At 38.2% G+C, this 18373-nt stretch overlaps 1 protein-coding gene across 5 annotated transcripts in view; it reads left to right on the forward strand.

Annotated features, from left to right (window-relative positions):
• The window catches only part of LOC135201017 (uncharacterized), a 42652-nt gene that overhangs the window by 22071 nt on the left and 2208 nt on the right, over positions 1–18373 (forward strand). For all 5 annotated transcript variants that reach the window (XM_064229840.1, XM_064229839.1, XM_064229837.1 and 2 more), the window contains 4 exons: positions 337–501; positions 1210–1344; positions 4769–4888; positions 12286–18373. The exon at positions 12286–18373 is cut by the window's right edge and continues 2208 nt beyond it. In XM_064229840.1, coding sequence (XP_064085910.1) covers positions 337–501; positions 1210–1344; positions 4769–4888; positions 12286–18373 — 6508 coding nt within the window. The remainder of the gene's footprint in view (positions 1–336; positions 502–1209; positions 1345–4768; positions 4889–12285) is intronic.

Here is an 18373-nt window from a genome sequence, read left to right on the forward strand (position 1 = left end):
GAATCGATGAAGGTACAAGGGTTATTGTAAGGTTGGAGATGAAGTGGAAAGTGACTGGCACCTCTCTCTTCAGTAACCATGTTCTCTTCCCTCAAAAATAATTGGTTTAGCTACCAAAGCAACATTTGACTAATACCTCTTGCCTGAAGTTTAGACGATACAATTTTTGTAAACTTATGTTCTGAAAAAGTTTTTGGCGTTGGAATACATGTATCTAAACCTGCCAAATGTAACCAATCCCTTTTATACCGGTTTTATCCAGAATTACAAATTGCTTTCTATCTGTAATATCTTTCCTGATTGTTTTGGTGTTTTCACAACCGCCTGGAAATCAAGAAAAAGGCAGAAGATGAGCGCTCGAGAGATTTGACGAAGGGGAGGAGATCTACTCCAGAACTTACTCAGGAAATAGGAGAAGAATCCCTCAGAGTCCTGATGCTCGGAGCTGACCTGAAGCACGTGCTGAGGACCCTCCACGACACTCCGGATTCCTGTACGCAGGTAGAAGAAGCGGCTTCTGTTTATCTCATGACGGGGAGGCTTTCACAGTTAAACAGGTTTAGATATTGAACTATAACGTCACAAGAAATGGTACAAATCACTTTTAAGACTTAATCAGCCCATTGTTTTACAGATTTATTCTACTTAATATTTTCTTTTTGAAAAAATTCAGGACGTATTCGTTGCAAGAATACATTAACTGCAACACCAGATAAGTTTGGAAACTAAATCCTTTACGGTAATTCACGATTGAATGGTAGTGCTTTTATGGAAATTTCAGAGTGGAATACTGACATTCTTAGTATAATTTCCTTGTAACTGACATCTTCATGATAATTCATCGTATAGTACTGATATTTTTGGGACATTTCATGTTGAAATACTAAATTACGTACAATGGTAGTTATAGATTAGCTACATCACTTCAGTCCAAAACATCGGCATTTTTATGACATTTCATAGTAAAATACTGTTCATTGTCTGATAATTCACGAGGAAACACCAACCACAGTAGAATAGAGAAAATTTCACAAGAATTCTTAATAACAATCTTATATTCTATAAGCTTTTTTCAGGTAACTGATTCATTTCTAATAGCTAACTCATAGAAGAATACAGAATTTGTTAACGATAATTCATCATAGAATACAGACAGACCAAGATAACTCATCGTTTGGTCAAGCCCACCACATGATATTTTTTTTCCAGGGCATTGACATCACACTTCTGGATTCCAGTCCCCACATTTTAGCCCGAAACCTTTTGGTGCTGTATCTGCTCATGCTCCCTGATGCTCCAACTCCACTTCAGGATCAAGCAATGCTCAAGATTCATGCAGAAAGGGTGGGTAAACTCTGTGTATATATAATACACATTATATATACACATTATAATACACATTATATATACAGGTTACAACGGGTTCGGTTTATGACGCTCCGAGGTTAAAGTGCTTTTCAATCATATTCATCAGGAATTATTTCCAGGGTTACGACGCCTACAACACTCATCTGGCAGAAGAAATATGACACCAAAAATGTAAAATAATCAACATTTGAAGTTTTTTTGATGAAAAATGCAATAAGAATGCAGTTTACATAGTTTTGAATGCACCCAAAGCATTAAAAGTAAGGTTTTCTTAGGATTTTTGACGATGTTTCGGATTACAACGGTTTTCGGCTTACGGAGCGTCTCAAGAACGGAACCCCCGTGTGTGTGTGTATATATATAATGATATATCTAATTCTAATATTATATATATAATATATAATATCTATATAGAATATATGTATATATTATATATAATATATATATATATCATAGTATATATAATATATATATATATAGATATATATATATATATATATATATATATATATATATATATATATATATATATATATATATAAAAAAATAAAAAACATTTTTAACACACAAGAGAAAGAAAGAGAGAGAGAGATAGAGAGAGAGAGAGAGCCGTGTATATGTATGTTTTCCAATATTTTGATTCTTCCCCGAAGATGGTCATGTTCATGTGTCTAAGGGTGTTAACCTTCTGATTCTCTGCTTGTTGGTAGCCCAAATTCTCCTGGCTCTGCTGCAACCCGCTATTGTCGAATAATCAGAAGTAGATAATTCACTATTCAAGTCAGCACTGGTGAAACTAATTCGCCACGAAAAGGACCCAAGTCGTTTCTCAGTGCGAGATCGATGTCAAGTCTTGCTGGTGAAGTAAAACTGTAACCAATGAGCCTGATGGGGTCTATATATATATATATATATATATATATATATATATATATATATATATATATATATATATATATATATGACTGGTAAAAGTGTTCTGTTATAACAGAATTCCATCTAATAAAAGGAGCCCATGAAAACACAAAAATATATAAAATATAGGGAGAAATACTATATTTCAGAGACTGCTGTCTCCCTCTTCAGGGAGACAGTAGTCTCTGAAAAATAGTATTTCTCTCTATATATTTTGGTGTTTTATGGGCTCCTTTTATTAGATATATATATATATATATATATATATATATATATATATATATATATATATATACATATATATTCATATATAATACATGACTGAAATATATTCTGTTAAAACAGATTTTTCTTCTAATAAAAAAGAGCCCATAAAAACGCCAAAATGTAGAAAGTAAATACTATATTTCAGAGACCAAACTGTCTCTTCACGTAGAGGATGAATAAGAAGAGTTCCAGAAAAAGAAGTATTTATACCAAGAGGTCACAGTCCAGCTGTTAAGTCACCCCGGTTGACAATTTCTCTTTAATCTTCTTAATCGCTGGTTGGCGTAAGATTTTATCTGTAATATCTGAATCCCAGGATTCCTTTGGAATATTCGTTGTTTCTTTCTTTAATCAAAACTGATTCCGCCATTTAGCTTTGGAACTGACAATTGCTGCTATAAATTATATATGACAAATTCCAGTTTATTTTGTGGTTATAGTTATTTATGTGGTTAAAAACAGCTGAGCTCTTTTGTCCATACCTAACTGGATGTTTATGTTGTAATAATCTCTGAGGGTATGATTCACCTGTAAAGCTGGTGTAAAATTGATCAATACATATAATATATATATATATATATATATATATTATATATATTATATATATATCTATATATATATATATATATATATATATATATATATATATATACACGCACACACAGTAGAACCCCAGATTTCGTACTAATCCGTTCCAGAATGTCTGGCAGAAAATGAATCGTACTAAGACTGAAGCAATAATTTTCATATGAAATAATGTAAATTCCAATAATCCCTTCAAGACTCCCAAAAATTATTTTTTAATGCATTTTATAAAGAATAACTATAGTTTTACATACAGAGAACGATAAGAAATGAATATAAATGGCTAAATGAACATCTAACATTACTTGAAGACTCTTGTTGGCATATGGAAGACAGCAAGGAGGGGAGAAGGAGGACGAGAGGTTATTGTTGGGAAGGGGAATCCCCCTCCATAAGAACTTCAGGTATCAAGGCCTATCTGGGGTTACTTCCCCTCTTCGTTTTTGTACTGTCACTAGGACCAGCTTGAGAGTTACTGGACCCTTGTCGCACAAAATAGATTTGCCTGGAATGGAACAATGCATTATCATTGAATATGTTGCAGACACGGCTTGCGACAGTTTTATTAGGTGATATTTTTCCAGAAAACTTTGCAATGAACTCCACTTTGCACACATGTCCTTAATCACTAAGGAAGGCACATGATTCCCTCTCTCTTCGTCCTCCGATTCCTCATCTGGCATCTATTGCTGTTCCATTTGAAGGTCTTGCAGCTCTTCAGAGGTTAACTCTTCCCTGTGGTCATTCAACAACTCGACCATGTATGGCACTTTTGAACTTGGCTAGAGTTCTTTCTTGAATTCAGTTGAGTTTCTAGTCTAGTCTTCTATATCGAAGGGCTGGCACTCAGAACTTTCTTTAGCCCCCATGATATCTAATTTAGTAGTCCCACTCAATCAAAAAACACACAAAAAAACAATGGCTTATTACAAAATGTTTCAGATGAATGCGCAGGTGATGCTCACTTTATGAGAAACAAAGGCAGACAGGGTCACTAACTCTTTGGTGCTTTGTGAAGTATGCAGTCAGGCGGACGCGTTTGGGACAGAGCATTTTCAACACTATGATAAGCGAGCAGATGTATGAAAACTGGGACAAAATTTCAACGAAAAAAGTCTGACGAAAACAGAGTCGTACAAAAACTATTGCATAGAAAACCGATCTTTGATTGCATATGCTATTTGGGTATATTTTCTCTCTTATGCAATTCCTATTGAAGTCAGTGGCATCGTTCGCATTATATGACCAGAAGGAAACTAAAAAAATGAAAGTGCAAGATTTTTTGCGTTTACTCTAACGCATTTTCAGTTTTCGTGTGCAGATTATTTGATAAATCTTCCCATTCTAACGTGATGGAAGTTATATACACATGCACAAACACACCCCGCACACACATACATAGCCTACATATAAACATACATACGTACATACATACAACACATATGTATATAACTGCAATATGCATCGACATGCATTTACCTGCAATCTGTAACATACCATAAACAATTAGATATTTTTTAGGAAATGTGCAATAATATATAGATTAAGGAAGTAGATAATAATATTAAGTATAAAACGCACACAAACAAAAAATTCATTAATATCTGACGATCATTTTCAACTTCTCCTGTAGGTCGTGATGGTGTTCTACTCCCTTTGCTTGGACATGGAAACCCACGCCCTTCTATGCAACACGCTTCACAACCTTCTCAACATGACTTATAAGTCATTCTTGCATGAAATGCGACAACAGGTAAGGGTCCATCAGAAGAGCAAGTTAAGACATTCTCCGAGCCCTTTAAAGGGCTTTTCTTGTTTGCCATTTTTTTTTCAGGGATCGTTGGGATGTTATTAACTTTAAACTGTACTTTGAAAACACAAGGCGCAATTGTACATTTTCCAGTTATTAATCAATCTCTGATGCAATATTAGTTGAGCACATTTTGCTCCGAACGTTGCTCCAACTAGCTGTAAAGGGAAAGAGCTGCACAAAGAGTTGGGAATCAGACCTGTGATAATCTCAAAAATTGAGATTTTGACTGGACACGTAACTGACTGGTGTTGGGTGAATATAGTGGCAGGTAAACATTTGACTATAGGGTAGCTTTGCGACTGGCTGTTTAAAGGTGCGTTTCCCGCGGCATTGGAAATGCACCTTTATCCGGCAGTTAAACTGGAGTTTCACAGCAAAGCTTGCGAAGGTTTACAGGGCTCGCCCCCCTCAACAATCAAAAGAAAAAAAAATGACAAACCATGGGCAACATTTTATGGGTGGTTTCAAGTTGCTATGACTGAGTTACAAATGAAATATACAGTTTAAATATACCGGTACATCTTAAAAATAAAGTAAATTATAATAACATATGCAATAGTTCCACACCCTAACGAGGTGGATACAATTCACAGTGCTAATGAGGTACTAGGTTGTTATAAAAAAATGTGCTGTAAAAATGACAAATTTTACATTTGCAGATACAGTACATAGAATATGAAACCATTCCATATCCTTTTAAGATGGATGTCTTTCTGCTGATAAGGTACTAAGTTGCTATGTATAAGAAATGGTTTTGTTACACATCGTTTTTGTGGTGATTGGGTTTGATGTCTGGATTTTGATAGGGTGACGAGGGGGTATTTATCAACTTTCAGTTAAGTGGGTTATAGCCTGTCAATGGAGACCCTGTCTTTTATTCCTCGAGTTGGAATTTGAATACTTTTTTCTTGCATTTGATGATAAGGTGGGGGCCACTGTATGGGGCTGTTAGTGGAAGCTTGTGGGTGTTATCGTGTAGGAATACGAAATGGCACATGAGTGGGCTTCTCAGTGAGTACTGTTTCTTCACGTCTTTGTAGGTTTGTGTGCAAGGGCAGTACCTTCTGACGACCCTGCAAAGTCTTGAGAGCTCTTCTTTAGATTGACTATAGCTTTGAGGGTAAAGAACTTGCCTGCAAAATACCATTGCAGCAAGAGAGACACTGATTTTATCTTTTAGAGCCATATGAAGACCAAGAAAAACCAAGGGTAGTTGTGACTCCCAGTCAAGGCTGCTGCATCTGGTGATAAGGGGCGCTTTGAGGGAGCGGGGTCGTTGGTGACAGGTTGTAGGTGGTGGTATGGTAATTTCTTGTCCCTATTAATTTGGCCAAGGCAATACATAACTATGAGATGAAGGCATGGGCACTCATCTGAGGCGGGATGGGGCCATTCGACGCGGCCGATTCGCCGCGGGCAATTAGCCACCGACAGTTCGCCTCGAGGACGTTTTGCCGCCGCCTATTCCTCAAGGAGGACTATTCGCTGCCGCAAATAGGTCGTTTGTTTTCAGTGTTTTGATTTATGTTGTTTGGTTGTTAAATGTAATGAATACACTTTTTCAGAAAAGGTCGTTATGTTCAAATGTTTAAAAACAAAAAACCCAAGTTATTTCTTTACCTAATATATTTCCCCAGTCTCCCTTAAGTCTTCAAAATGGAAACAGACATTCTTAGCAAACGTAGAAAAGAGAAGTTTCAGCTCGATGGCTTTATATACGTTTTTGGCAAATCATCCAAGAGTGATCCAATAAAATGTTTGTTTTTTTAACATTTTTTTGTTGTTAATTTGCACCTTGTAATAGTAAAGATAAAATTGATTAGAAAAAATTAAAAGTTGTAGAGGGAAAAAACCCAATAGCTACACACTGTATTTATATTTCTGATGGCGAATAAAATCTGGTGGCAAATAGTCTCTGGTGGCGAAATGACCCAAGTGGCCAGAAGCTGGTGGTGAACTGGCGGTGGCTAACTGTCGGCAGCGAATCGGCCGCGGCGAATCATCGCCAACCTGATTGGAGGTAAGCCAGAGCAGCTGACCCAGCAGTTAAGTACCTTGATGCAGGAATATAAGGTTGCTTCTTACATTGGTTTCCCTATGGCCATCATGTGGAGCGTTCTGTAACCGTGAAGATGTATCTGGAACCATCACATAGGGGTAAGGGGACCATTATATCAATTTGGAAATGGCCAAAACAACATGGTGGAGTCCTGTGGAACCCACCAAAAAAATGGACAGCTATTTGGGGGTGGTGGTAAGTGGTGTCTTCTAGATGGAGGATATTTCAAAGGCAGTGATGGGCAACGTCTACCAGCAGGTTGAAGTGTACATGGAAGTTGACACTACACAAAGGCATCTGCATGTCTGTGGTGATGAACTCCAACTGGTATTTCTTCCCTAGTAGGTGGAATGAAAAGATTTGGTCACTCTATGAAGGTGGAGGTTGCTGTTTGGCCCTTACATCTATCTTATATTGATGTAGGAAGGATAGAATGCTGAGGCATCTGTGTCTACAGGAAATTCCTGTTGCAGGTGCAGTTTACAATGTAGAACCTGCTAGAGTGGGCAACATCCATCGTTAATTCTTGGGAAGCTACCTTACTTGTTTTTTTCTACAGTTGTAGCTGGAGTGCAGTTCTTGGCAGCTTTTCTGAACCTGTGATGGTATACACAGATAACAACTTCGAGGGGAGCAATTTCTATCTTGGCTTGTAATTATGGTTCTGCATGGCATGGTTTGCATCATCTTGGTCTTGGTTGTCCATGTCTCAACAGATCCTGAAGGTAGTATGTTGTGAGGCCTAGGAGGCCTTCAGCAACTCATTTGCCTTCTTCAGGATGTCTGCCATTAATATGCCCCCGAAATGGAGAAGGTAACTTGGATGTTGTGTAGCAGGTAATGGAGCCGAATTTCTCTGGCGATTGACCTTTTTGGGTTCTCCATCAGCACTGTAATTTTAGTAGCATGAAAAGGACTTGACTTCATCTGAGGTTACCTTTATTCTAGTGGAGTGTTTAGAAGGTTGAAAGTCAGTTGGGCACAGGTGGATGGAGGTAGGGAGGATTCATCAGGAATTTGTGCAGAACTTCATATGACACTCTCTCACCGTGATTCTTATTGTTATTCAGAAAATGCACCGTATTCATATGGAACGAGCCCACAGGGGCTATTAACTTGAAATTCAAACCTCCTAAGAATATGGTGCGCATTTTAAAGAAGAAACAAAAGTTAATAGGAAATATGCTAATCTCTTCTTGAAAGAAGAGATCAGTTATTAGAAAAGGAAAAAATTCAATTAATAAATCTTCCTTTCAGCTTAGTCCCATTTCTATATGGGATCGCTGTTTTGGATGCATCCAACCTTGTACTTTCCCTGCCATCTCCCCTAATGGTGGTACACATATATCCTGTCATTGACCTGCTTATCCTCATTCCTTTATCCTCCCTTCTCTCTAAACACAAAACAATGGCACTGTCTCTCTTACCTCCCCCATCATGCTATCCATCACGATGTTGAAAATAAATGGTCTAAGGGCCTATCCTTGCTGTAATCCAACCCTCATCTCAAATCCTAGAGCCTCTCCAACATTACTCCTCACTCTGGTATGCACATTCTGATACATCTCCTAAATCATCCTATACTTCTCTTGGACCCTCAAACTCATTCAAATTTCCTGTCTTGGGACTCTGTTATAAGGATTTTCAAAGTCTATGAACACCATATGAAGTCCCTTTGGTTCTTAATGAATTTCTTTATTAGCTGTCTCAGACAGGACACACCATCTGTTGTTCCAATTCCTTTCATAAATCCTAGCTGTTCGACCATATTTCTAATTCCCTTATTAGTCTGGCATTTATCATTCTAATATCTTCAATGCCTTTGGAACCTGGCAGCAATATAATTTCGCTCCCACTCCTCTGGTACTCTCTCTTGAGTTAAAATACCTTCCATCTGAATATAAAGGGTATCCCCTCCATCTTCTAATATTTTCCATACTTCAACTGGGATCAAATCCGGTCCTGTTGCCTTCTCATTCTTCTTTATTAACAAATTAATAGATGAATAGATGAAAATTAAGTAAATTATTAAAATAAAAGAACAGTTTTAGGGTAGTAATACATTTCATCTTCACTTGAACTTTCGAAGCTCAGTTGCACAACATCCTTAAGGAGATTGTTCCACAGTCCAGCTTGAGGAATATAGGACCTCTGGAACTGAGAAGTTTGACAGAAGTGCACATTTACTGCATATTGCTGCTGCTGCTCAGCAAATCTGATTGCTCTTGGCAGGAAAAGATAAGAGATCTGTTGTGTATGTGAAAGATCTCTGTTAAAATACAACTCATAAAAAATTGACAAACAAGAAACCATCCATCGATGATCCAAGTCATAACTGCTATTGTCAGGAGACAGAAATCTACCACCATGAACTACTGTGCCTAAAAGAGATAAATTTTTGGTAAAAGCAGACATCCACACCAGAGAACAGTGTTCTCATAAAGGGAGGACACATGGCCTAAAACAGGTTGTACCAATTTCATCACTTTTATAAATAAGTATATGAGGCCTTCTGCATGTACAACATCTAACTTCCGTACAGCATTTGCTGACGCTTTCATTTGGTGTTTCTCAAAAGTAAGATGAAAGTCAAAAGTTACATTAAGAATTGTTAAAGCTTCAGACTCATTCAGTCGAGTCCCATCCCCCTGAAGGGGAAGATTAGGTGGAAAAAATGTACGAGATCTGCTAATTACTAAATGTTTTACTTTTACTGGAGTTTAGCCTCACACCCCACCGACACACTAATCACTAATCTGTTCCATGTCACGTTTGAAACTATGGGCATTTACATTTCTCATGAGTGGCAAAATGAACAATCATGTTTTCCCGGCCAACAACCATATCACTTGTATACACTAAAAATAACAGTGGGCCAAGAACACAACTCTGTGGAACTCCAGAGACAATAGATCTTGGTTTGCTAAAAATCCCATCAGCAGCAACTTGGTATTGACTACCCATAAAGATATTTTGAAGTAATTATAAAGCATCAGACCAATGTGTGTGGTCCAGGAAAATAAAGTATCTGGGATAATTTCTACTTTAGTAAAGTCTGCCTTCTTTGTAATAATTGTAATGTTGCAGTGGCAGAACTCTATGTTCACCCTATGGAAAAAGCCAGATGGTTTTGTTCCTGAGAATGGAAAGGGAGTTTAACAATATTTGCATTTGGCTGCCTACCTGTGGATGCCATGTGTGAATTCTTTCTTACAAAGATGTTATTTGACAGTTCATCTTTATGCCCTTGGAAGATGAAGCCAAAAAGGGGGCCATTTTCAGTCTGTTATCGAGTTTGTTAGCAGTACCAATTCTATTAATCACCAGGGGGTTTTATGTGAATACCATGTTGTCTATTGGGCTAGTTGAGGATGATGACCTCAGGCTCTTGAGGAAGATGATGATGCTAGATTAAGCCAGGTTTGTACTGGCACCGGCTCTTGCTTCTTAGCAACCCGTAAGATTGAGGAAGAGAAAAGTAAGAACTTAAATTCCATGTTGAATCTGTTAATGACTTTGGTTTTGTATGAATACCATGCTAGGTCTACCAAGTTAGTGGAGGATGGCCTTGAGTGCTCGATGAAGAGCGAAGCCAGTGCTGAAGCTGAACTTAATCAATAAGTGGCCTGTTTCTAGTAGAAAAGCATCGCTGTATTGTATCCACTGAACACTAGGGTGACCAGTATAAGGAAAAGAAAGACGCATTCATTTGGAACGAGACTAAATTTCTTCTCAGAATTCACTTGTTTTGGCTAGGTATACGGACAAAAAACTAGTGATGGGTTACTGACTTGGCATGTTGACACAATTATTCTGGTAAATCTAGTGACAGGTAAACACTTGACAATGGGTTAGCTTCACGATTGGCTCTGACAGCTAAACAAGATTTCAGCAGCAAAGCTTTCCTGTGCAAAATTGAAGGTGCAGTTATACGAGCACCAAAATAGGTTACTTGGTGCAAAGTTTGGCTAACTTTCACGGCAATAGTGGAGCTGTCAACATTAAGTTTAAACCTGCTTCAAACTTCTTTGGTGGCCACAGTTTCTCATTAACCTGCTATGAGTGAAATAGAAATGCACTTTCTTTGTATGTCAATATTCTCTCAACTAGCCAAAAGCTTATATGCACGGTGAGTATGATTCGTGCTTGAATTTGGTGTAGAGCCACAAGCTTACAGAAACCTATCCTTTATTTGCTTAGTAAAATGAAAAATAACAAAACACTTGAAACTTTTAGCCACCATAATACCTTTCATTAAAAGTATGGAATACCACGAAAGGATATTTATTCTTGGGTAAAGTATTAAACCCATATGAATCAAAGTAAAGAGTTCTGAACAAACTGAATGGCATTTTAAGAATCTTTGTGGGACTGTAATAAACCTAAATACTGGCTACAATCTTAATAACTGGCTGGTGGAAATTGCTCTGCCAGAAAAGCTAAGACAAAGAATGTTCCCATTGGCAAAGAAAGTAATGCCTTATCAGGTGACGTTTTAGGCTAATTTCTCATCTTTTGGCCTTTCTGTCATAGATTTATTTATCTTTCTTGCCGTGGTTATTTAATGATATCATTGAATATCATATGCTTCTTTTTGTTTCTACTATTTACTATCCTGATGTATATTCACTTAACTTGATACAGATTGAAAAACTCTCTTCAATTGTCACTTTTAAAGAAAGATTACTGTATTTCGAAAAAAAGGTCAGTCCTAGTTGATTCATACGAAGCATCCAATATGCCAATAATTCTCTTGTTCATTATTAGAAGCTAATCACATTTTAATTTCTCAGCCTACTGTCTGAATTTCGTACAGGTTGCACTGATCTTATCAGAAGCCGACTAAGAATCCAAATTCACCGTTTCACAAAATCTTCAATTTTGAATTTCTGGAAATTAGAAAAGATTCCGAAAGAAATTAAACTGATCATAAGTAGATTTTCAAATTCAAATGTTTTTTTTCTAAATTTCAATAAGCATTGATGTTGCTCTTACGTAAAATCCACTGGAGCAGGAACTGACCTAAGGGTCTGATTTGCTAATAGAAACGACCCAAAATTATTTCACAGAATTGCTCCCTAAATACCAAAAACAGCATGACCCGAGTTTGTCATGCATTCTCGAAATTCTTAAAAGGATGGTTATTTCCATATGCAATGAAACACATATTTAAACAGCTCTCTGCGATTGTTGTTTGACGAAACTGAAACTGTTTCTCATTTATTTTGTTTGCATTTATTAAGCAATGAAAGGTAAAATTATTTTCTTTTCTTATCAGGTTCAAATTGATGCAGTAACCTACACTCTGGTCCAGGCGGTTTGGAGTGGCTGGATGAGCTATGCAAACGACCCCTCAGCTATGCAGAAACTGGACAACATCAGGACTCTCAAGATATCTGGAAAGGTAGTCAAGGATGTGCTTGGTCGTTATCTTAAATCATGTCCAAAGGAACACCATAAGGGGATATCGGACTGGATAAAGAGAGGTTCCTTGAAAAAGCAGAAAGGGTGCCATTTCCCTAACGTGACTCTCACTTGTTTCAGTCCTCTTAAGAGGGAATATTTAGACAAGTTTGAGGATGTCAATCCCAAGTGGTCAGAGGAGACAGAGTGGGTAAAAGCTGTATCCCCTGAAGAGGACATGATTTATGCTCCCCATGGCATTGATATGATCTTTCAAGATTGGGATTTTGTCCTAGTATGTAAAAATACAAAAAAGGAGAGTAATGTTGTAGAAATGTATCTAAAATTTCTAACTCAAGTATTCAAGAAATCCAGCCAGAAACTATTAAAATCAAATCAAGTCACCATCAACTTTATACGGGCAAATGTCAGAGATCTCAAGAGGTCACATTCCATCATCAAAGGAAAGTTTGACAGAATTGCAACAGGTATCCATGCTGACTTACTGGGAACCCCATTTGTTTTGCAAGAACTAGGTGGTTTTCTAAGTACAGATAACACATATGCAAGGCTCATGACACACCACCGAGTATGGTCTCTATGTCTTAACTGGCAACAAGATCAGCAAGCCCGTGAAATGTTCCAGAAATGTGCTAAAAACAATAAGCCTCCCGATCCAATCATAATGTTGTCTTCTCGCTGGTCTACATTCCGTCATTTTCTCCAAGCAGAGCTATTACACCACCTTCACGCTATAGATGGAAGGCCACTTGAAGTAGAAAATGTTCTGCATTTTCGAGATGTCAGCCATGCTTATGACATGTTACTTTCAGACTATACTCACCATTTAAATCGAGTTGTTCCTTTCCGCTTTCGTCCTGAAAAAAGAATGGTAAGTATGGTAGATTCTCGTCTACATACTTTAGAGTGGCGTCGTGTTAGCCGCAGTAGAAGAAGCTCAGCACCAGCAGCCGCTCACCCAAAAGCCTTACCTGACACACAGAGTCCTGAAGTAGATCCTGCTTCCCGATATGTTGATAACCTCATCACACTGTCAAGAAATTCACCTGTCCCTGTCCCTCCTTCTCCACCCAGTTCTGATAGTCGACCAACAAGTAGGCTTTGCAGTCGAGAAAGTTCGCTATCCCCTTGTCCCCCAGACTGTTCAACACCCAAGGATGACAGAGCATCAAGACCGCGAACATCTAATCGCCCAAGACCAAGAAGCTTGTATGTTTCTACACGCTGTAAGAGTCCATTATTATCTTCAGAATTTGATTTTTGGGAGCAGCAAAATCTGATTGCAGAAAACAAAAACAAGAAAAAAGCAGTACGTTGTAGTGAGATACCAGAAGGTATTAAAACTCGGGCTCAATTATCTCTTGAGGCTGAACTTAAGCAAGCAAAAACAAAGGCTAAAAGTGCACCTGCATCACCACAGACCAAATGTAAACCAAGAATGGTGAAAGAAAAGGCTAGCGTTTTTGAAAGGGGTTCTGCAGCACGATCAACTTTTCCAGAAACTCGTAAGAATGTGGACACTATTACCCCAAGTACTCCAGTTAAAAAACTAGTGCTAATGTTTTCAAAAGCATTTGCAGCAAAGGAAAAAGATCCTGAAATTTCAAAACCTTTAAAAAGGAGCAATAGCTTTCATGTACGTCGAGCTTCATTTGAGCAGGGTGACCAGCCAGGAACTTTACCAAAGGATTATACAAATTCCTTGAAGATAAATAAATCAAAGAATGCTCTAGAGAGTGGTATGTGCACACTTCCTAGAAAGTCCCGTCCTCACTCAATTGAAGTATCAAAATTTTCTTACCTTGAAAGCTGCATTGATAAGAGAGCAGAAGCAATACATGCTGAAAAAGAAGTACAGGAGAAAGAAAAGAAAAAGAAGGAAATAAAAAAGCCATCGACTCTAAATATCCAAGATAATCAGCATAACAAGAAGACCCATGTATCACCAATCCGTAGCCTAATTGCAGGATTGAACACACTGAGTGTAAGCCCTGTAATGCCTCGAGCTGCAAAACAACATAAGAAGACTTTAAAAGATACCATCAGCATAAAACGTGATGAGCTTCGTCTGATTAACCTAAGACCAGGAAGTCCTCGTCTAAGTAGTCCTGTATCTGCTTCACCACCATTTGATTCTATTGAAGCAATGGACTGGCCAGAAAATCAACCAAGTTTAGATAAATCTTCACAAAGAAAGACCCCTTCAGACTTTCCAAGAAAAGCTATTGACTGCGCAAAGAAAACTCCAACAGATAGCCCAGCAAGGACACCAACAGGGAGCCCAGTTATTGCAAGATCTCCAATTATCAAAACATCTCCATGTCCTTCACCTTGTCCTTCACCATCAGTGCCTAGGATGTTTGCCAACTTGAAAAAGTCCTTGCGGAAAATACCTCACGAACCAGAATATATTGCTCCACCACTCTATATATCAAAATCACCTACAATAATGCTGCACTCCCCCTCATCAGAAAATATTGAAGGCCACCCTGATCATTCAGACATGTATGACCAACCAACAGGCTTGGCTGTGCTAAAGTTTAATAATGACGGCAGATTGTCTAAGCTTGAAGATATATTTTCTCCTAAGCCCTCTCCGGCCCGCAGTCAAGAAGACATTCATCAGATGTTTGTAAAAGAATCAAAAACTTCTGAAAAGGGACATAAATCAGGTCTCAGAGTTGAGACTATAAAGCCAGATATCGAAACCAGAGTTTTTCAGGAGGACTATGCTGATAATACTTCAAGATTTTCAGAAGCAAAGAAGACTAATGACTATAAAATTTGTGGCAAAATTTCTGTTAAAGTAAAACAGAAGTTTAAGGATGATGAAAGTGACAAATTTAACAGAGCAGAAACAGAGACGATTATGGACTCACAAAGAAATGACAAGACAGATACAGCAGAACCAGGTAAGTTCAAGGACAATGAACAAAAAGGTACATCTGACAAGGCAGAAACAGAGAAAGTTGTGGAGCCTGAAATAAGTGACAAGTTAAATAAAGTAGAAACAGAAAAGTTCGGGGATCAGGAAAGAGGAGAGCAAAGAGATTTGGGAACTAGTGAAAAAGAAGAGATTATGTCACCAGAAGATCTAATGGCCATGACATCTGCCTCTATGTCAGTTTCTTTGAGTGAAGCAGACAAAGAGGTATCAGATCTCTTTTCATATGAGGAATCCTTCTCTCCTATAAAACCTAAAACGAATTCTAGTGATATTTACTGTAACTCTGAGCCACTGGAGAACGAAGAGACGGCTTCTTCAGAGAATGAATACTCAGTTGATAAAGGGAGAACCAGCAATTGTTCAATGCCAGCTCTTGAGCATGAGGAAATGATGACCCCTACAAAATCCTTCTCGGAGACGAAACACACAAACAGCCCAGTGAGCATTGACAGCCCTAATCCAGAGGAAACACAAGGAAACTATGATAACAGAAGCTCATGTCAACCAGATTCTCCAGATGTGGAGGATGAATGCTCTGCTCCTGTTTACAAAATGGTTGAGCGCTTTGCCCAACGTATTCAAGCAGAACAAATGCTGATTGAACGTCCTGCAAGTCCTAAAAGTTATAATGTTATATATAGGAACTCCTGGACCAAAACAGCAAGCGAGGTAGCAGTACAGGACAAAGAGACTGTTGAAAATTCTGATAAAACAAAGCCAAAACAGAAACCAGAGGCACTTTTAGAAACAGAACAACCCATTGCCCCTCCTAGAATGAAGTCCCCAGAAGTAAAATCTAGTTTGAATAAGAAAAGAAATAAAATGGACAATTCTCCAAAAGTTGAAAGGTCAACAAAATGCCAACAGCCTACTGCTTTGAAAGAGGACACCACGCATAACATCAAACTACACTCAACTTCAAAAGATCAGAGTTCACCCCAAATCAAATTACGTTCAATTTCAATGAACCAGAGTTCGCCTAAAATTAAATTACGCTCGGTTTCAAAAGACAGAGGCCTATGTACAATTAGAACTAGTACTCACATAGACAGTAATACAGATATGTTAAGGTTTAAAAGTATGGAATCTGAAGAATACGTGAGCTCACGTGACACTTCCAGCCCAAGACATTCTTCAAGCCTGAGATCTACACCAGTTAAAGAACTCTCAACAACACCAGTTAACAAAATGGTGGAAAAATTTGCATTACAGATCAAGGCTCAATCATTACCACCATCACCACGAGCAGCTCGACCCCACTCAATCGGCACCTTGATCCAACAAGACTTTTTGCGATTATATTCAGACAATCCTCCAGGAGATGAATATAGACTTGAAGATGATATTCATGAGAATTTGTCTCTCACAAGTGATTGCTGTGAAGAAACAATGTTTGACATTTCAGATGATGAAGAACAGAAAACAGGGGATATATGCATTGCAGCTGAAAAGAGCTTAAATTCAAAATGTGATTCCAAGGGCAAACAGGAAAATACTAGTACTGAAAAGAAAGCAGAACGGCAAAAATCAGAGACCAAAGCTGATGATAGAGAAAATGTAAGCTCTCCCTCACCAACTCAGCCAAAAGAGACTAAAGAAGAAATAGAAGCTTTGCCCAACAAACAAGAACAAAGCACATCATCAAATAAATCAAGTGTACTCACACAAAGAGAATCAAGATTTAATGAACGTCGCCATGAGTTCCTCCAGAAGATACGAGGAATCAGTGATAGCCCCATTCCTCTCGGCAAGAAGAAATATGGAGAAATAAAGGCAACCCTGAACAAGAAGAGAAATATACTACAAGGAGAGAAAATATTTGCTGATGACCTAAAAAATTCAAGGGCAATGACAAGTAGTCCTCAGCTAGAGGATATGGCAATTGTGAGGTACACCATAAGCATTGATGAAGAGTCTATAACTGAGCGACTGCGGACACCACCCATCACCCCGAGAGATGATCCAGGTGGTGCTATTGGCCTTGTAGCAGATAGAGAAAGCCATGGCATAGATGGAGATTCTCAAGAACTCTGTTCAAATGAATATAAGAGAGTTGAGGAGATATTGTTAAGCTCTAGCAGTAGAACTGCATCCCCAGCAATGCCATCACCTAGATTTAATACATTGCCAAGGAAGTCCAAAAGTAATCGTGTAACTTCCCCAACATCTTCACTGAAAAAAATACCAGGGAAAAAGAAAGTAATAGAAACTGACATATCTCAGCATAAGGTACAAATGCTGAAATCAAGTCGGACAGGTGGAATGGATAAGATGTCCTTTAGGCATTTTGTTAAAACCAGCATTGCCAACGAAGACTCAAATATTTCACAGTCTGAAACAAATGTCGTAGAGAGTGGTACCCAAGTAATTGAGTATACATCAGGTGATATATCAACAGAAGAGTTTGAATCTAATCCTGAAGATGTTGAAGAGGCAGTTGAGGCTATTTCACTGACATCAGAGGATGATGAGCCACCAAAGCTACCCAAGAAAAAGCCTATATCGTACAATGATGACAGCCAAGGCTCAGATAATAGTGATAATGGCTATAAACAGTCTCCAAGGAGGAAATCTCCTAGCGTTCCTGTACGAAGAAAAAGATTACCAAGTACAAGATCTCCAGCTGATCTCAGATCTCAGGAGGAAGGAAGAGCAAGCCCCAAGACTTCAAATAAACATTACAGTGATGACAGCGACATCGATGAGGATAACAAAAATAAACCTAGTAAAAGCTCTAGAAAGAGTAGTAATAATTCAAAACGCTCAGGTGAAGATCAAGTAAGGGTTTCCCCTGTAGGGTTAAGTTATAGTGATGATGCTAGACAAAGCCCTGACAGTGTCAACTTGAACTTTAAGGTTGAGATCCCTGATACACCTTTAGATGTCAACAGAGACATTCGACGTTTTATGTGGGGAAGCCTAAAGAAAAAGAAATATTCCAGCTCTAAATCTGAAACCGAGAACAAAAAACAGGATGAGCAACAAAGATCCACAG

The sequence above is a fragment of the Macrobrachium nipponense genome, chromosome 27 (genome assembly GCF_015104395.2).
Source record: "Macrobrachium nipponense isolate FS-2020 chromosome 27, ASM1510439v2, whole genome shotgun sequence".
In the NCBI taxonomy this organism is placed as follows: Eukaryota; Metazoa; Arthropoda; class Malacostraca; order Decapoda; family Palaemonidae; genus Macrobrachium; species Macrobrachium nipponense.